The following is a 20,120-nucleotide window of genomic DNA, read 5'->3' as shown; positions in this document are numbered from 1 at the left end:
ACTCTCGACATTTAATATAAGGAAATACTTGATGTTGTGAGTGGCGGATTTCGTGTTCACAAACAGAACTTACTATGGTGACAGCCAAAACAGACAGTTATGAAACTATATCTACTTCCCCACTGAGACCATGGCGTGAAGCTATTTATGTTATATACAGTGCAGGTCATGCTGGTGTTGCCACAGATTGTGTTAAAAGCAGAAAAGTGTTGTGAAAAAATCAGATAAGCCACTTACACTTTTCATAAAATACTCTGCCACATGTCTTCTTTCACTAAATGAGCCAGGTGTTGTTTTAATAACATAACACTCATTGCACAAGGCTAACATGCAGACGTTTGCGTGCAAATGCTGCTTTTAGGTGGAAATGAACAGATGGGGATGGAGACAAATACAGCTGTATTTCTGCTGTAAGAAGTGCTGTGTTATTCTATGGCGTCCTGTGATGTTGTGTTGCTCAGCATTAAGATGGCTGCGTTCCTTTTGGATGTTTTGTTCATGTCCTCTCACAGGCTCCGCTTACTGGGACACACAGATGGAACAGAGTCATTATCAAGGGTATCAGTTCCACCTGTGATATTCCTGCTACGAAAAGTCACAAAATTTTGAGTGTACGTAATATTACGGTCTGCTGAGTATCAAAAGTAGTAATGGCCCCTTTCTTATTTCTGAAGAAGTGTGTAAATTTCTCATGCCTTAATATGTGCTTTGTGGTGTTGCAGCTGGTCAAAGTGGAACTTATTTTAAGTACTTTATGCACTTCTTGGGTGGTTTGACTTTTAGGTAGAGTAGGGATTTGAGCCACAACTTTAGCAGCTGCTCTTTATTCTACTGTGCTTCACTGCTTTGCTCTGTTGTACAACTAAGTTTCCACATTTCTATCACTGCTCAGAAGTTTAGGGCAGACAGCAGAGTCGGACTAAAAACTTTCCTTTTGACTTGACCTAAAACACACATCATTCATTATCTACCAGGCATTGACATCTTTACCTATACAATATTTTTTTCTCTTATATATTTTTAAAAATCATAGAAATATATTTTCATATAAACATGTTTTTATGCTGCAATTTATGAGCCCTATGTACTTTCAAATGCGCTCCACAAATGAGCTTGCAGCTACTCCTCCACGCCGATAGGGGCAGTGTCGCCGGATTAGCGCTGTTTCCTGTCTCCGGCATCCTTTAGTGTTGAGTAAAGAGGAGGGTGCTTTCCTGCTCAAGTGAACACATCGGCCATTGAGGATAAGTTGAAGACGTTAAGCCTAAAGGCGGCTATCCCGAAAGAGGCCAATTCCTAGTTATTAAAACATCGTCACCTGCCGGATCCGTGCGGCTTCATGCTCTGTTACAGCGGAGACGTCTGAGTCTGTCGGCGTGCGTGCTGCGCCAGGTGTCGGGCCACAGTGCGTGGGAAAATGCCATCTTTTTTATGGAGGTAACGTTAGAGACCTAGAAAAGCTAGCTGAAAAAAAATATGTCACGCTAGAGATGAGTTTTGGATGAGTCAGTTCACTCATTTACTTGTCAGCTAACCGGTAATTTTCATTACTCATAGTTACAGTGACTGTCAGTGTGGTTTTTTTGCAGTCTGCAAACAATCAGCTGGTTAAAGTAAAACTGTACAGTTTGTACAGTTTCGGTAAGCACAGGTTGGATTTATATTTCCACCGCAAGTGTTTTTTTCCCCATCATACTTACTTAATACTTACTTTTTAAAAACATTCGGTGCATTTTGAAATGGTGGAATGGTATCCACGTAGGGTCAAAAATGCTTATAGCTGTGACCATATCATATTCAGATATCAAAGTTACATACGGAGAGACAAGTCATTTAATAATGTTGAAACTTATGTGTGCAAGGCAGCCAGCGTCTAACACCTCTAAATACTGTGGTTGCACCATGTCTGGTAAGAAAACATTACGTGTAATAACGGATGTTGGAAACATTTGCAGCGGCAGTATGGCTGAAATTTTGGGGCATCTGATCTGCTCATATAATTTAGTCCAACGCCTGTCTGGGTTTTTCCCTTCTGCACCGATGTGTTGATTGTGAACATAATAATGTGTCCAGACCACTCTGTCCAATTGTTAGGAAGGATGATGGCGCTGTCTTGCATCAGTTTGAGTCCATATTATCTGCTTCCTTACACTCACAGAAGACACAAGCACTCATTCAGGTATGCTTTGGCAGTGTTCTGTGTGCCTGTGGTTTAGCAGCCTGTGAGTCAGTCGACCGGCCAGTGCAGTGCATTCCTCCATGTAATAAACTGCTTGTTCAGAGCCCAGTTCTCTCTCTCTCTCTTTCTGCTGTGGGCGACTGGCTGACCAGGCCACAGCAGAGTCCCGCACAAAGAGGGTCTGTATGAGTCGGGTTCACAAGCCCCCCTGGGAGGAGGCACAGCCCTCACTTTGAATTGGATACGTACTCTGTGCCACGACAGCAAGGCACACACCTTTTTCATAGGAAGCTAAGGTTACACCACAGGTGTCCTTCAGTCATCTGTCTTCTTAAGGCTGTTTGTGGTTGTGGGTGATGTAGCTCCTCTCACTTTCCAACTTGTTTAACAGGCTGTAGTTGTTTTAATTGATTTCTTATTGAGCTGTCTGTACTAGACTAAGCTATGATATGCATGAAGTTGGGTTTGCTTGTCATGGTTACTCAGCTTGTGAGTACCAAATCCTTATATGGTCATTAGAAAAGGAGAAGCTGTGAAACAATTAATATATTTTTCCGAATGTCAAAATTATTTTACCCGGTTCATGTGTACCGGGAGCCAGCCGACACAAGCATGTGTTCGACTGGCTTGAATGGGGAACACTGTCCAAAAATATGGAAGTGGGGGGAGGTGGCGGAGGTTTTTTCAGTTCTCCTCAATACATCCATGGTGAAAACACTTGTACAGTATATGATATGACAAATGTATTGATTCGATTTATCTCTTGCGAGCCCCCCCCCCCAAACTTTATAAAAGTTATGCTAAATTGCTGTACTAGACCTTCCACTTTTGCCATCATTGTTCATCTCATTGCAAAATGTCTGCCCAGAGCAGCACCTTTCAGTTGTTTCTGCTTCAAGACTTCCGTTTCGATGCAAGATGACATGGCATTCCTCTTTTCAAGTGACAGGTCCCAGTCCCGTTTGGAAAGAAACACTGTCTTTAGGTATCCTGTCAAGGTGCCTGAACAGAGGAATACACAGATTCTGCACAATAAATCGATTCCAGAGGCTGCAGTGTGATGAGGAAGAAATTATGAAATGCTGACAAATTATTTTATATTTGTATTAGCCGCCTAGTTTGTGCTTATCTAAGTACAAAACAGTAAAAAGTAGCACTGATGTTTTCATATTGCCACCCCGTTGATATTTGTCATCAGTTTTGTTATTGTCATATTAATCATATACGTCATTACAGAGATCAAACATGGTTGATGCCAACCATTGAGTAGTTGCCTGACTACAATTCAAAATGTTTGCACTTGTGTTGCTCCATCCCCTCTCTTAAGCAGACACACAGATACACTGTATATTACTGTAGGATTTAGAGTGATATTTTTTCTGTTATGTACTTCACAGTGTGGACTGATATGCCATTTTGTATGACCTTGTAGAGTTTGGTCTGCACTTGTGTTGCTTCTCCTCCCTTCCACTGTGGCTGCTGAAGAGTCGTCGCTACTGGAAGGCTGGCAAGATGTCTGGCTCTTCCGCTTCCTCGTCAACTTGCTGGGATATTCCACCATCATCATCCCGGGCTACCTCCTCATTAGATACTTGAAACGCATCAACTATTTAGAAACAGGTTTGGGTTTATGAAATACCGACATCTAATTTGGAAATGTATGCCAGTTTAAGACCAGAAACTTGTCACAGTCCCCTTTCTTACCACCTTGATATTAAGTTCATTATTAATTTGTATGTATGTTTGCCTTTCTTGCAGGTAGTGGGCCTTGCTACCCTATCATAAAGACATGTGTGTTTGGCAGCGAGGCCAAAACAGGTTTGTTGGATGACGTGCCAGTTGCACCCAGGAACGAGGGTGAATCCGGCTCGTCAGTCAGACAGGTCATCAAATTGATCTTTTGTGCTGCCGGACTTCAGGTGGGGATCCTCCCAGAAAATACAGTCATAAAATACATAAAACTAATGAGCTTTAATCCCTGTAATACCCCTGTGTAATGAATTTTCTGTTTGTGCAGCTGTAGAGAGGGTTGTCTTGTGTTTGCGTGATGTGAGTGTACTTACGCTCACACTTTGGTCTGTTCTCAGTCCACTTGGGATTTTGAAAGATGTTTCCATGATGTTTGTGTAAAGGGAGGTGTTGGTAAGAGACGCTGGTGCAGCCCAGTAACTTCACCATCCATGAAATCATTATAGGGTGGGCCTGCCTTAAAGACTATTGCCCAACTCTGCGGATACCCTCAGCTCCACAGAGCATTTGGGCATATGCTACCTAAGCCAGTGTACACCGCCTGCTCAGCACCAGATTACAGTGTAACTGCATTAGAAAGGGCTTGCTTCACTCTCTGTATGGAGCAGAGGAATAGTTATATAGACCAATGTCTCAAAGTACAAATGACATTTGAGTATTGTATTAAGGTAGACTTAAATGAAAACCTACAATATGCTTTAAGAACATGATGACAGTGCAGCAATTTTCAACACTATTAGCACTTGTGCTGTTTTAGTTTAAACACTAACCCACTAACCAGTTCCCCCAATGGAAACACTGTTGTGCAACTAAAAAGGTTTTTAACTACATTTCTAGGGCTAAAAATGTAACACTGGAAAGGTTAAGTCAGTATTTATATTCTTAGGCATCATACCTGACATGGGGAGTCCTGCAGGAGAGGGTGATGACTCGTTCCTACGGAGCCGCAGCACCAGAAGAGCAGGGTGAGAAATTCACAGACTCTCAGTTCTTGGTCTTCATGAACCGTATCCTGGCTCTCACTGTGTCAGGCCTGTGGTGCATCTTGTTCAAGCAACCTCGCCACGGAGCACCCATGTACAAGTACTCCTTCGCCTCGCTCTCCAACATCCTAAGCAGCTGGTGTCAGTACGAGGCACTCAAGTACATCAGCTTCCCCACTCAAGTCCTGGCCAAGGCCTCCAAAGTCATTCCTGTCATGCTCATGGGTAAGATCATCTCCCACAAGAGCTACGAATACTGGGAGTACTTAACGGCCGTGCTGATCTCGGTGGGCGTCAGCATGTTCCTGCTGTCCAGCACCACCAGCAAGCACCCGTCAACCGTCACCACCTTCAGCGGGATCATCATCCTCATTGGCTACATCGTCTTCGACAGCTTCACCTCCAACTGGCAGGACAACCTGTTCAAGTACAAGATGTCATCAGTGCAGATGATGTTCGGGGTAAACCTGTTCTCATGCCTCTTCACCGTCGGCTCGCTGCTGGAGCAGGGTGCTTTCTTCGACTCGCTGGCCTTCATGACCCGCCATTCCGAGTTTGCCTTTCATGCTGTGTTGCTGTCCGTTTGCTCGGCGTGCGGCCAGCTCTTCATCTTCTACACCATCAGCCAGTTCGGTGCCGCAGTCTTCACCATCATTATGACCCTGCGGCAAGCCATCGCCATTCTCCTCTCTTGTTTCCTCTACGGTCACGCTGTCACCATTGTAGGTGGCTTTGGTGTTGCTGTAGTTTTCTTGGCACTTTTCCTACGGGTATATGCACGTAGCCGCATGAAGTCGGGCCGACGACCAGCACAGCCGCACGTACAGAAGGTGTAGAGCTCCAAGGTCGCACCAATCTGGGAACTGAGACCACATTTTCAGTGGTGGTTTTTGTCTATTTGTGTGTATCTGTTGGGTTTTTACTGTTCTTTTCCATTTGTTTTTATTTTTGTTAGCAGTGGTACAGAAAAGGGATTCTGTAGCTCTGACTCTTCCACCAAGATGCCCCTAAGGGATCCAGGTGATTTGTCAGGACAGCAGTTATTGAAGTTTTGAGTGCCTAAAAGATTGTCTAATACACAAGTTCCAAACCATAAACTGTCCAAACTGCCTCCTCAGCTCTTTCACAGTTTAACAGTATTGTTTTTCTAAATCACTGTACATGGCTCGTGCAGCCATGCCAAAGGTTACTGTGACCCCGAAAAATGTATGTGAGCTGTATGACTTAGCATTAATTTTCATGAATGACAATTTCCCTTACTTAGCTCTACCTTCTGCAAAGACAACACCTTGTCTCTGTTGAGCTTTCAGTCACAAAAGCCAGATGCTTATCTCAAAGTCCTCTCTGTTGAAAAGCAGGGCCCTTTTATGTGTATTCATGTGGGATTTTATCTTTTTAACGCTGTAAACATAGCCTGAAAACATGGTGCGTATATTGCTATTTAATTTAAGGTATATTAACATATTACAAGAGGATACCATCTGTAATAGAGAGTGGTACAGGGTTTGTGTAATTCAGGGCACGCACTACTTACAAATTGTATAATTTACAATCACTGAAGCAGATGCCGATGTTGGTACTTTTTGCAACCTGTTATTTTAAGATGACTTTTTTTTTTCTTGTTGCCTCAACACAGACTTTACTTAATGTTTTAAATTTGGGCTAAAAACCTTGTAAATAGATCTCTCAGTCGTTGTTTATTTCCAACCAACTTGTCTGTTGTGTACTTTTGTAAAAGGACTGCTTCATGTGTTTCACTGTTATATGTGAATGTTTGGATGAATACTGAATGGATGATGATGCTCATTGCCTTCATAAGGATGTGAAAATACTGTTGGCTAAGGGATGGAGTTTGGAGGACAGAATGCGTACAAGGGAAAAGCAATGTTATTGGTACCTTGTTTTTATCATTCTACTATTTCCTCTGGTTATTGGATTAATAATAAAACATTAAATTAACTTAACACTGAAGTGGCTTGAGTTTACTGTTTAACATTGAGCTAAAAGATTTGTGTTGTGTTCAGTGCTGTTTACTGTACGAGTAATGTAATAATAATGATTATAAAACTTTCAAATTAGGAATAATGACTGTGAAGAAAAGAAAGTACAGATCATTTTATCAAGAATTTAAAAAATACAGCCAAAAAGAAGCTAGTTAGACAGCAATAAATTATAAAATGAAAGTAGTGTCAAAATGTTTGTCTGTATATATCTCCATATATATGTCAATGGTCTGGATTAAAGTGGGATGGACTAACAGACCACCAATAGTAAAGTGCATTAGTGTGTGTGTGTGTGTTCATCTGGTCCTCTGCAGGTCTGAACTTGGCAATATTGTATATTGCTTCAATAACAAGCTTTTGGTCTGGTTATCTTCCTTACAAGCATCTGCAAAGTTAAATCAGTCCATCGTAACACCCGCAGTGTGCTGAGATGTTAAGAAATCCAGAAATCCAAAAATGAACAGGTTGCACAGCAGACATTTTGACTTGTCGGAGCAGGACAAACCAACAGTGATGAGGGCTCGGTTCCATCAAGTGTTCTCGTAACAGTGACTTTGAACCTAACAGGACCAGTAATACACTTGTGAGACTGCTGTTATGACACTTCAACACACCAACCACCGACACTGCAGCCCCCAGCTGGATGATGTACCCCGTTACATTTCAGAAACAGCTCAGGAACATCTCAAGAACCACAACAGCAGCCTCCAGACTCCCCAGATTAACCTGACTGCGAATCTGCAGGATGCACAGGAATAAGAAGAATCCACCCTCAATGCACAGGATCCAAGGGACCCAACATTCTCATGGTGGCCACAAAATACTCTCCAGAGGTCCCACATGCACAAGGGGGACCTGCAAAATATTAAACTGGCGGTTTTAATGTTGCAGCCGATTGGTGTGTGTGCTCTTAGAAGAAAAGTGAACATGGTTTTGGCCTAAGGATTTCTACAATGATAGATCATACACATTTCAACGGTCACTGTGCTATAAGGTTGTCAGAAGTTGTCCTGTCTGCGCAACTGCTGCAGATTTTTGGTTCAATTCGGATAAAATCATTCATGAAATTGTCTTTCCTCCCTGTCATTCCACCGTAATCCCTCCACTCTTGCCAGTCTGACCAAGAAAGGACAGCATACGTTAATTTCGAAACAAACATGTTTGAGCTGCTCTTTGTCTTCTACACTAATTCATAAACCAGACCACTATTATGATTCACTGAACATCAAACTGAAGACTGTGTTTGACTGTGAAGAGCGAGAAAACATTTCCCCCAGGTTTATCAATCTCACAGCTGCTTGACGGGGGAATTTCCCCGCACCTCTCATTTCACAACGTCCTACAACCTAGTTTTAAATAGTGCGTCACAATGTGAGCATCTCCAGTCCTCTCTTCAATAATGCAAATGACAAAAGAGGTGTGTGTATTTTTTGGGGGGGTGTGTGGGGCGGGGGGGGGGACCTCTGGTTTCGGCTTCCAACCAGTCAGTCTGGGCTCTTGGTCTGACTGCAGAAATGAGACAGTCTTAGTGTTTTTATTCTAACTTTTATTAGCCAACGTGAATATCTGACTGTTTATGGCAATGCCCGGAATTACTTGGGAGCTTACCGAAAATGTCATTCACACCTCAAGGGGCAGCTGAACTGGAAGGGGGTTCATGCATGGCTTACTCAGAAACCTGAGAGGGTGAAAAGAATCAATTTTCCTTTGAAAGGAAATTTTTAGTTAATATTATTTGCTTTCTTGCTGAGAGCTGCATGAAAAGATTGCTGCCTCTTCTCATCTTCCTTCCAGAACAACTTACATTTAGCTTACAGACTTCCTGCTGATAGCTCACTTATCTTACCACAAAGGTTGGACAACAGCAGAAACAGGAACAAGTCAGGTTCAGGTTAATTAACTGCTTACCAGACTCTTGTTTTTCCAGTCTGTGAACAAGAAAAGTTTACAAGATTACAAATTGCTTTTCACAGGTGTTATGTCCCAGCCTACTCCTTGGTCAGGTTTACCTAGCTAACTTTAAGAGTGTAAATCCAGTATAAGGCCAAATTTTGTGAACATTTTAAGGGAACCTTAAGAAAAAAATTATAAGAGTGTTTTGTACAAACAATTTTATTTCAAGTAAACCATAACTAAGACTTTGAGGAAAATCTTTGGGTTTTTGCGCAGCCAACCTCAGTAACATCCACTGTTGTCGGCTCCTACTTTCCAGTCTTCGTGCTAAGCTAAGCTAACCAGCTGCTGGTGGCAGCTTACTGTTTCACAAACATGACACAGAAGAGGTGAAATAGCTAGGGACTCTAAACTGAAGAAGCCTTTCGAATGAGAAGGGAAAACATTTTCAAGAACCTCGTGCAAGTCTTTTTTTTTTCTTTTTTTTTTGTTTAGCACTTTAAAAAATGAGAGTGGTGTCAGTCTTCTTCTGTAATTATTGAAAAGAAACCGATTAAGCATGTTTCCTTTAATTGTTTTTTGCAGCTTTGGGCGTTGGGACATCAAAGCGGTGTTTCTAACCTTTAGGTAAACACCACGCACTGCCTTACTGTATATGTGGAACACAGCATGAGAGACCATGTGTGATCCTCTTACACCTCCTCATAAAGGTTATCGTTATCTCTTGCGCAAATCTTCTTTAATCTGCACATTTTCTTCCTTCCTACTCAGTGTGGGTGTTAATCCAGTTCCTGTCTCTAGTACTTACCAAGTGCTGTCAGATATGAGAAGTAGCACTATGCTTGATGTGTGTAACAAAACTGTTTCAGATCATGAGTAGTAGTTAAATTTTTTTCTGGCAACTTGCATTGTAAATGTCATGGAAACTTACTTTGTGCCACACAGCGCTGCAGAATTGTGTGGTTGCAGAATAAACTGTCAAACCAAGCTACACCTTTGTACGTCATGTTATCTGCAGATTCTGCAGTGATACAAATGCCACACTTCCCAGTGTTGGTCTGTTATCACCAAGACATTAAGTTATCTATTCATTGGATTCATTGGAGTCACCATGAAATATGAAGATACACAAAGACATCAACATATACACAAATTTTGTGAAGGTGGTCCAGAATCATCTTGCTCTTTTGCTCAGTCAGAAAGAGCAAAGAGCAGCCCTTTTTTTTTTTTTACATGCGTTCTTCCTGTCAACACCAAGTCTATTTCTTGGCATTTTTCCATTGCCAGCTTGCAATGGAACGACACGCGCAATACAGAGAAAAGAGATGACAAGTTACAAAGATCACTAGAACTGTGACACTGCAAGCAAATGTCAACACCCCAGCACACAGAAACACCAGGAACCCCCCCCCCTCCCAGGTTAATGCACTCAGCCCTCGTGGGCTGATTTACACAAGGGACTCAAATGTTTCTACAGGAAGTCTTTTTTGTTTTTTTAAACGCAGGTCAAACCAGAAGCACCTTTCAAAATGAGGAAAATGTGAACTGACTCTTGATGAAACACATCAGGAAATTTCCTGTTTTTCCTGTACGTGTAATTTTTGCAGTTGACATATTTTTTTCCACTCTAGACTCAGCATAGTCGCTGTCACTGTTGCCTCAGAGCAACAGTTTGATTCTGTGTGAAGTTTGCATGTTCGCCAGGTGCTGCATCACTATGTTGTACTTAGCATGATTGTATCTGAGCTTGTATAAAAAATAAAATAAAATAAAAAATAAAAACTTCTTGCTTACAACTTTTGACCAAACTCAACCGCACAACAATCGGTTACATAACTAAAGGATGACTTTACACTTCAATAAATTTGGTTTTAAATGGAGTTAGACCATCAATATTTAGACACCATACTGGGTAACCTTTTGGTTTGAGACATCAATATCCTGTGTCACACCAACATTCATATGTAACTACTAAAATTACTTGTATCATTTGTAAAGGGCACAAAGTGTTTAATGTCAATGTCGTTTTTTTTTTTTTTCCAATTTCTAAAATCTAAACTAAAACTAACCAGTTAAGCTTTACTATATCGCCAGAAGTATGTGAGCATGCTCTGTCCACTATAAAGGCAATGGTTGATACACAGTCTCCATTTAGATTTGGATCATATCCTGATTTTTATCAGCAGCTGGAGTCTGTCAAATATCATAATAATATAGAGACTGATTGTACATACTGGACAAAATATTTTGTCTCAAAGTACATTGTTGTTGAGTTTCAGAGTACTTCCAACTTTTTCTATTCTATTTCTATTTAGTTTCTATTACAGAAATTAACATATTTTATGACGCTGCATGATTTGTTTACATTAATTTCCATAAAGGACTGAATGCTGATAAGTAGCTGCTTTGTTCAATTATCTCTTCATAATACAAAGAATTTGTAGACGCAGCAAACTAAGAAGGTGGTCGAGTCGAGGCGTTTTAGGTGCCACGAAAACATCGGTCTTCAGTGTGTTTCTGAATGACACCGATGAAGTTTCCTACTATCATTCTGACTGGAGTGAGTGTGTGAGTTTTAGTGTGTATTAAAGGAGGGACAGACACCCACTGTTTATACTGATGAGAGCAGAAAAGCTGCTGCCGCCCCCTCAAACCTGCACAAGACGCATGACTTCCAGGAAAACTGCATTTGCATTTCCCCCAGTCAGTACAACTCATGACGCCTCACACTTTCAAGAAACTTGCGAATCCAGTTCAGGGCTGTATTTTACCAAGTCATTCCATCCACATGTTTTTGTCATAGCACACAGGGTCTTTGTTCCACTTCCTTAATGCTGCTTACAATCTGCTCTACTGTACGACATGTAGCTTCCGTCACAGCTGTTTATGTTAAAAATCACAGATATATCTCTGTCTGAGCAAGCGCTTCAGCATTTTCTGAGATGTGACATTTGTACAACAGATTTCTCATGTCAAACATAATTCAGGTTAAACTGCCTATTCAAGCCAGTGCAGTCAGCTAATGGGGTTTAACCTGATCAGAAACTATGCGGAGCATCTGCTTTGTTTGGGCAGGAGCAGGATTCAAAGAAAGACGTCATTTCAAACACTGATACTTGATGCTTGCCAAACCTCTGGCACACCTCACCATGGGATAAACGGTATAATCCCAAGGCTCCTTATGATCCATTAAGAGTCACCCCTTCTCCCATACAATTCCTTTACACAAACCAAGAAAACACTAAGAGGTGACCCGAAATATGATAAAAAAAAATGCCCTCCACAGTGGTCCAAATGTGAGGGAAAAAACAACCCTTCTTCACCCTGCAAAACAATACTGTACATACAGGCCAGAGAAAAATGTCTCTAAAAGGGTTTTAAGAAAAAAAAAAAAAAAAAAAAAAAAAAAAAAAAGTTTTAAGTCTGAGTTGCTTAAATAAACGTAAACCCGAGACGTTTCTGTGAACATCGTCCCTACAAGCATAACTCAACACTTATGGAGCATGTCCCCACCTAGTGGTCACTCAGAACAGTTCCACACATGCACATTTCAAGTTGAAACAAATAGCATACCAAATGGTTTGGAATCCAAATATCAGAACACAAAGTGACATAAAGCACAAACGGAACAAAGACACTAAACATAATGTATTACATCTTTAATTTTCTGCAAAACAAGACTTGGAATACAGACAAGCCTGGACTCAGGCAAAGGAACCATACAGTCCTCTCTCCATGCAGCGTGCAGTGTTGCACATGAACAGAATGTCCCCAAACCCTCCAGAACCGATCTGACAATGGAATGTACCACTCCAACATTTAAAACTCAGTGCAACAGGGTACTTGTTAAAACGTATGTGCTGTCACCATGAACGCAAAAAAAACCAAAACTGCTTTTCTTAAAAGGGTCTTGCAGAGTAATGCTCTAGACACAAGAGCAACACTGGTTCACCACACAACATGAATGACTATTTGTTTTGCAGTTACTGCAGCTTTAAGGATGAACAATTGAAAAGTGAGGCTAAAGGTGTTTGAAATCTGAGGGTTCGTTTAATCAACTTCTTCCATGCGTGAAGCATCATCGTCAGCATCGCCTTCTAGGGGTGGAATCTCATCTGGGACAGACGCAGAGGTGGCCTCCTCTGTGGGAACGTCGTCATCGTCGATGCCTGGAGATACAAGGAGGACGTTATTTGTTAGATGCGTACAAATTACAGTGATGTTAAGGAAACATCTGCACCGTGTCCTTACCCAGTCCGAGTTTGATCATTCTGTAGATGCGGTTGGAGTGGGTCTGTGGGTCATCCAGAGAGAAGCCAGAGGACAGCAGGGCGGTTTCGAACAGCAGGATGACGAGGTCTTTCACAGCCTTGTCGTTCTTGTCGGCCTCTGCCTTCTGCCTGAGAGTCTCGACGATGGGATGGTCAGGGTTGATCTCCAGGTGCTTCTTAGCCATCATGTAGCCCATGGTGGAGTTGTCCCTGAGTGCCTGGGCCTTCATGATCCTCTCCATATTGGCAGTCCAGCCGTAAGTGCTTGTCACGATGCAGCAGGGTGAAGACACCAGTCTGTTGGACACGGTTACCTGGTAGAGACCATCAAACGCAGGACATTAAGACTTAAATACATGCCTAGTGTCTGATCAGCAGGCTGATTCATCTTTAAAATGCAAGTTAATAAAGGCATGCAGAACACATCATGTTAGAAATAAATGTTCAACACGCCAGCATGTCCAAAGCAACTACAGGGTTGTCAATTCCACACCTTAAAAGTCCAATCTATGTAGACCAGTTTTCTATAAATACACTGGCTAATGTGTGAACTGATTGGTTAAACTGTTCAATATTTTGTTTCACATTCTGTTAAACCATTTGGGGAGAGGGGGGAGACAGGCATCTGTTAGATCACACTCAAATTTTCAAAGAGTTCTTCACTTTGCATCTCCACAATCATCTACAATCCATCACTAGTCAATACACACTGGTCATTCAAGGCACACAAAAGACTTAAGGGCCTCCTTACAGCTGCGCAAAACTCACCAGAATATAACATAGAACCAGTTAGGACACCTGTTACCAAACAAAACACTGTCAAATGTTGTTGTGAATTCTTAAGAACCTAAAATCTGACAGCACAAAGGGAGACTGAAGTCTTCATGACTCTGCTAATTAGGATCACTGACCTTCTCCACTTTCTTGTCAAGGATCTCCTTCATGAGCTTGCAGAGGTTCTCAAACTTGGCCTTATCCTCTTCCATCTTTTTCTTCTCCTCCTCATCCTCTGGCAGCTCCAGGCCCTCTTTGGTGACAGAGACCAGGCTCTTGCCATCAAACTCCTTCAACTGCTGGACACAGTACTCGTCAATGGGCTCTGTCATGTACAGGACCTCAAAGCCACGCTTGCGGACGCGCTCGACGAAGGCGGAGTTGGCCACCTGATCCTTGCTCTCACCTGAAGGAATCAAGCAATTCATGATCAGCGTTAGCAATTTAATACAGTTTACTTACAGGCAAACCACTATGTAAAGATCAATACTTTGAGGACAATAAAGCAGAAAAAAATATTTTCTAGGAGGCAAACTCACCAGTGATGTAGTAGATGGACTTCTGGTTTTCCTTCATGCGAGTCAGGTACTCATTGAGGGAGGTCATCTCATCTCCAGATTGGGAGCTGTGGTAGCGCAGCAGCTCAGACAGTTTCTTGCGGTTTTGAGAGTCCTCATGGATACCCAGCTACAAGCATAATGAATTGTCACTAGATATTCATCTAAACCAGCAGCTTGGATCACAACATTAGATCACCCAGGTACACATTTGACTTAAGTCATAAGAGGCACACCACATAAAAATAATTATGAAGCAACACAAAAATGACTGACCTACAGCACTATGTGACTGGTCTACAACAAATAAAAACTTTAGCAAGGGTAGCACACTTAACTAAGTGATGCACAACTGCATGGGATTGTATAAGTGGTTGAGAACATACTAGTCATCAGCTGTGTAGTGGCTTTGGTCTGGTATATACAATAACAAATGCTATGACTACAATGCCTTAGAAAGCTAGAAGCAACCACTAGATTAAAGAATAAAGGTAAACCTTATGAATCCATGAAGGGGAACTGATGACATGAGGGGTGCATTGTGAAGGAGGAACTTTCATTAAAAACTTCAAAAAGTAAAAAAAAAACAAAAAACAACAACAACAACAAAAAAAAAAACCCACAATGCACTCAATCTAGATACCTTGATGTTCTTGGAGAACCCTTCATAGAACTTTTTGTAGTTCTCCTTGTCCTCAGCCAGTTCTGCAAAGAGCTCCAGACACTTCTTGACGATGTTCTTACGAATAACCTTGAGGATCTTGCTCTGCTGCAGCATCTCTCTGGAGATGTTGAGGGGCAGGTCCTCAGAGTCCACCACACCACGAACAAAGTCTGGAGACAAACAAAACTATGGCTTAGCAGAACCCATCTGAGCCTTTGTATCCTTCTTTCAAAGCGGTAAAGTGAAGCAAAAGTGCAGAACAGAAGACTGAGGGGCCCCAAGTTAACTTACTCAGGTACTCTGGGATGAGCTCTTCGCAGTTGTCCATGATAAAGACTCTCCTGACATACAGCTTGATGTTGTTCTTCTTTTTCTTGTTCTCAAAGAGGTCAAAAGGTGCACGGCGGGGAATAAAGAGCAGTGCTCTGAACTCAAGCTGGCCCTCCACTGAGAAGTGCTATAAAAAGGGGGAAAGCATTTGTTTAGGTTTGACTCAATTTTAATACCATGGTGCTGGCTAAGACATGAAAATGAGACAGCTGCTTTAGCATTGCACCATTTACCTTGACAGCCAGGTGATCCTCCCAGTCATTGGTCAGACTCTTGTAGAACTCGCCATATTCCTCATTTGTGATGTCATCAGGGTTCCTGGTCCAGATGGGCTTGGTCTTGTTCAGCTCCTCCTGGTCGATGTACTTCTCCTTGATCTTCTTTTTCTTCTTCTTGTCCTTGTCTTTGGAGTCCTCCTCATCGTCCGAACCCACATCCTCGATCTTTGGCTTGTCCTCACCCTCCTCCTTCTCCTCTTTCTCCTCCTTCTCTGCCTTCTCCTCCTCTGCCTCGTCGTCACTGATCTCCTTGTCGCGCTCCTTCTCCACCTGTAAGTCAGAAATGATTATAGTTTAACTTCAGACATAAAAACTGTTTTAACTATCCAAAACTAAAAAGCTCAAACTCTGCACTTACAAACAGGGTGATGGGGTAGCCAATGAACTGAGAGTGCTTCTTAACAATTTCCTTGATCCTCTTCTCCTCAACGTACTCTGTCTGGTCCTCCTTCAGGTGCAGGATGATCTTTGTTCCACGGCCAATGGGCTCACCTGTACACAGAATCGTACAGGCATGAGCACACTTCATCTAAAAAGTTATTAGATGTTAGGTGACTTTCAGTTAAGTTGCACCCTCCCACAATACTAAACATCTTAATAAATCATGTGGAATGTACTAAAACTACATAACTCGTACCATTGTCAACCCTGACTGTGAAGGAACCGCCGGCAGAGGACTCCCAGGCATACTGCTCATCATCGTTGTGTTTAGTGATGACAACCACCCTCTCGGCAACAAGGTAAGCAGAGTAGAAACCCACACCAAACTGACCAATCATGGAAATGTCAGCTCCAGCCTAAAGGGAACACAAGCATGTATAATTTTAGGGTACAGCAGTCAGTGACCACACTTGCTTTGAGTCTATCTAGAGATGTCCCAAGCGGACCCTAAGTAACCATTTTGAAGCCAATCCAAGAAATTCTTATGAATCAGTATACATCAATATAGTTTATCAAAGTCAGACTCGTTACTGAACTCCACTGTGCTTGACAAGCTCTGTAGTGTAAACAAATGTGCAAATTGGTCAATAAATGTGAACAGATGTTTGAGTGCAAAGTGGCCTTGCAATGAAAGACAAAAACAAGCTGTGACAACAGATGTATTATTTGTTCTCTCTCAAACTGCTGTGAGCAAAACAGTCAGAAGGCAGCTGCCTGACCACTGCTTACTCCAGTTGAAGTGGCTGTTGTTGTGGGCTGATGCGTTAACATTTGATCTGCGAGTTAAGATTGACAGTGAGCGAAAATTAGAGTTCTGCAAGCTTCAGTACTCCATCACCAAAGATCAATTCGTGGAATATGAAGTGTGCCACATTTAGAAGGCCACAGTCGTTATTCAAGTGTGTAATATACACAATGAATCAACATTTAGATTTGAGTAGCATCTGTACATATTGAAGAACTAGATTTGAGACCAAGAAGTTCAACAAGACATCCTATTATCAATGTCAGCTCTTTGTGATGCTGTCAAAGCCCATGATAGTACACGTTACAAAGAAATACTTAAAATGTTCAATTTATATTCTACATATACATCAAGATCATGTTCTGCCATAGTACCTGCAGGGCCTCCATGAAGGCCTTGGTGCCAGACTTGGCGATGGTACCCAGGTTGTTGATTAGGTCAGCTTTGGTCATGCCGATTCCGGTGTCAATGAGGGTCAGGGTGCGGTCAGCTTTGTTGGGGATGATGTCAATTTTCAGATCCTTGCCACTGTCCAGTTTGGAGGGGTCAGTCAGGCTTTCATAGCGAATTTTGTCCAAAGCCTTTAAAACGGTGACAATACATCATCACTACAGGTACTCTTATGGAAGTATGGGAGGTCTTAATACATTATTCAAGCAACAATACTAATTATATTTAAATTCCCTGTTGTAAACATAAAGACTTGAAATTAAAACAGCAAAATTATTGTGCTGCATGAACAAGAGTCGCAAGCTCCATCAGGCTTACATCAGAGGCATTGGAGATCAACTCTCTGAGGAAGATCTCTTTGTTGGAATAGAAGGTGTTGATAATCAGGGACATCAGCTGGGCGATCTCTGCCTGGAAGGCAAAGGTCTCAGCCTCCTCCTCTGGGTGCATTTCTTCAGGCATCTGCACCAAAAGGAAAAAAAAGAGACATATTATAGCAAACTGAGTTTAAATGCTTCAAATGGCAAACAATTTGGATCTTATTTTTAAGTATGGCAAAACAATGTCTCAACAGAAAACTTTTGCAGCTTAAAATATCAACTTGTTAATGATAGTCATTGCACTCTAAGGCTTTAATTCTTTCGGTTTCGTTAATCTTGAACGCCATCGTGTCCTCAAGCAGTTTCACCAAATTGGACAGCTTCCATCGTGTTACCACATTTCAGCGGAAGTGGACGTTAACCAACATGGCGTCTGCTGATAGACAATGGACTCCGCAAACACGTGCTAAGGAACAGCAACAGACGGGAGACGGTTTTATAAGTGCGGCACCATATTATACGTTCACTTGTGTTTAAAACGTTAATATGTGCAACGTTAAAGGCCACTCGGCGACAACAGCGACCGAAGGAAAAGCTGAAATGACGACTTGCTATTCACGATAGCGTACACTGCAGCATTGAATGAGAACCCACACGTATCTCCGTATTTAAACACGTCAGTTTCATATTAATGTAGTCCGTAACTTTATAAAACCCCTATCTGGTTCATATAAATGGATGGCTATAGCTAACCTTGTCAACAATTGAAATCAAATTCGACTCAAATCAGCCGTTACTTTAATAACCTTAAACTCGATGCTAAGTGTTTTGAGGTGAAGGATTTGATGTTGAGAGGAGAATCTTATGTGATTTATGATCCCGATGGATCGAGTGGGTTTTCTCCGTATGGACAACTCTATTATATAATCCCCGTCAGCGTTGTCATCTTCACCACACCTGCCTTGGTGCAACCCAAGCCCGGCCTAACAGTGCGGCACAGTGCCGCATTCACGCCAGTCACCATCACAAATGATCGGACAACCCACGAAAACCTCACTACAATGATTAAACATTGTAACAGTCGTGCGAACATTCAAGCTACAACATTAATGTGAGCAACCTCAGACCACGAGACAGTAACGCTGCTAAGCTTATCGTCGTGACTCACGAGCTCTCATCGTTGATACATCCAGTCATGGTGATGAGGTAGCAAAACTCGAATATTAAAAGAGGATAATGTGTTCAATGTGATAGCAAAATACTCGTACACATACCTTGTTTATTTCGTTGGTTTATCTTGAATAAAATGCAACCAATATATCGTCCCTTCAGCTCTCTGACGCAGGGAAATAGAAAGGGACTTCCTTTTCATGGACCGGAATCTTTATACACAGTTGTTTCAGTGTACGACCGTATCCCTCCGCGGCGCACCATCAATACAATTTTATTTAAGCAAATTACCATTATATTAAACTGGGTTGAACAGGTCAGATTTTGACTTGTAAATATAAAAAGGGAGTGAATAAACATGATTATTGATATAAATAGGTAATTATAAAAGCTTGAAAGACTTTAATAAACAACAAACTTAAAATACTAAACATCTTAACTCAAGGTGACATATAGCGGTTGGAGATGAGACTAAGAAATCAAGCTTAAATATGCTGAACAACGATGCATCCTTTATAATACAAAGAACAGTGAACACAAAGGTTCTGGTTGTTAAAGGTAACCTTGGGAAAAATTACAAGTGGATACTAACTAAAGTCAATCCCTGCACCCAACCTAACGCATCATTAATGCCACCTTGTGGTACTTTGTGGCAAATGGATAGTATTAGATGGAGAGACAAACATTCAGGCCAAATTCTTGGTGACGGAGAAGACTCCTCAGCTGCCGCCATATAAATAAAATTATATGCATCAACCTTAGCAATCTATTTGATCAAAACCTCGACTACGCAGCTTATATTATAGCGAAGAGTGAGGAACTTTTTAATCTAATGGAGGAATATTTAAAACCAGGGCGGTGTGCTTCGATTCTTCTAGACCTTTCCATGAAAAACCCGCCTAAAGTGACGTCACGGCGTGTCAGATGCAGCCCTCGCGGCACAGCTGTCACACGGGGAACAAGTACCTACAACAAAAACACCATGGTAACCGACCACTTCAACATTCTGTAGCATACTAATGTACATAAAATAAATGCATTGTTTTACAGATGAACTATGGTTATTGTATAACACTCTGCATGGAGATATAGTTATTAACCCAGTTGAATTGATCTTAAAGCGTAAAAGAGAAAAAGACTAGAGTTATTCCAGAAAAGACAAAGGCACCGAGCCGATTGCTCAATTAACTGTTAGATCAATCAATTAGTAGATGAATGAAACAGTGGGGAATTGTTGCAACTGAGCAATCAATTCAATTAATTGTATTTATACCGCGCCAAATCAAAACAAACGTTATCTCAGCACACCTTCC

At 41.7% G+C, this 20,120-nt stretch overlaps 2 protein-coding genes across 2 annotated transcripts; one reads left to right on the top strand and one right to left on the bottom strand.

Annotated features, from left to right (window-relative positions):
- Window positions 1-1,167: 1,167 nt before the first annotated feature.
- Window positions 1,168-6,875, top strand: slc35b2 (solute carrier family 35 member B2). The gene is made up of 4 exons (XM_046372882.1): window positions 1,168-1,437; window positions 3,612-3,799; window positions 3,938-4,098; window positions 4,815-6,875. The coding sequence occupies exons 1-4, from the start codon at window positions 1,418-1,420 to the stop codon at window positions 5,745-5,747; spliced, it is 1,302 nt and encodes a 433-aa protein (XP_046228838.1). The 5' UTR covers window positions 1,168-1,417; the 3' UTR covers window positions 5,748-6,875.
- Window positions 6,876-12,451: 5,576 nt separating this feature from the next.
- Window positions 12,452-19,374, bottom strand: hsp90ab1 (heat shock protein 90, alpha (cytosolic), class B member 1). Its single transcript, XM_046373121.1, has 12 exons — window positions 18,912-19,374; window positions 17,636-17,779; window positions 17,242-17,448; window positions 16,319-16,478; window positions 16,040-16,173; window positions 15,637-15,951; window positions 15,365-15,530; window positions 15,053-15,243; window positions 14,392-14,539; window positions 13,990-14,258; window positions 13,059-13,392; window positions 12,452-12,976 (listed from the first exon to the last, which is right to left on the bottom strand). Exons 2-12 carry the CDS (start codon window positions 17,777-17,779, stop codon window positions 12,858-12,860), a joined length of 2,187 nt encoding a protein of 728 aa, XP_046229077.1. The 5' UTR covers window positions 18,912-19,374; the 3' UTR covers window positions 12,452-12,857.
- Between the last annotated feature and the right edge of the window lie 746 nt (window positions 19,375-20,120).

Source organism: Scatophagus argus, chromosome 19 (assembly GCF_020382885.2).
Source record: "Scatophagus argus isolate fScaArg1 chromosome 19, fScaArg1.pri, whole genome shotgun sequence".
Lineage (NCBI taxonomy): Eukaryota > Metazoa > Chordata > Actinopteri > Scatophagidae > Scatophagus > Scatophagus argus.
This window is presented reverse-complemented; position numbering and strand designations above follow the sequence as displayed.

Bases quoted from the DNA above. Each gene is read 5' to 3' on its own strand.
- slc35b2 (XM_046372882.1), top strand. From the start codon at position 1,418: ATGCCATCTTTTTTATGGAG. The intron at 3,800-3,937 runs GTTTGGGTTTAT...CCTTTCTTGCAG, and splicing joins CATCAACTATTTAGAAACAG to GTAGTGGGCCTTGCTACCCT. The intron at 4,099-4,814 runs GTGGGGATCCTC...TTATATTCTTAG, and splicing joins TTTGTGCTGCCGGACTTCAG to GCATCATACCTGACATGGGG.
- hsp90ab1 (XM_046373121.1), bottom strand. From the start codon at position 17,779: ATGCCTGAAGAAATGCACCCAGAGGAGGAGGCTGAGACCTTTGCCTTC. The intron at 17,449-17,635 runs GTAAGCCTGATG...ACCGTTTTAAAG, and splicing joins TGATCTCCAATGCCTCTGAT to GCTTTGGACAAAATTCGCTA. The intron at 14,540-15,052 runs GTATCTAGATTG...TTATGCTTGTAG, and splicing joins GGTTCTCCAAGAACATCAAG to CTGGGTATCCATGAGGACTC.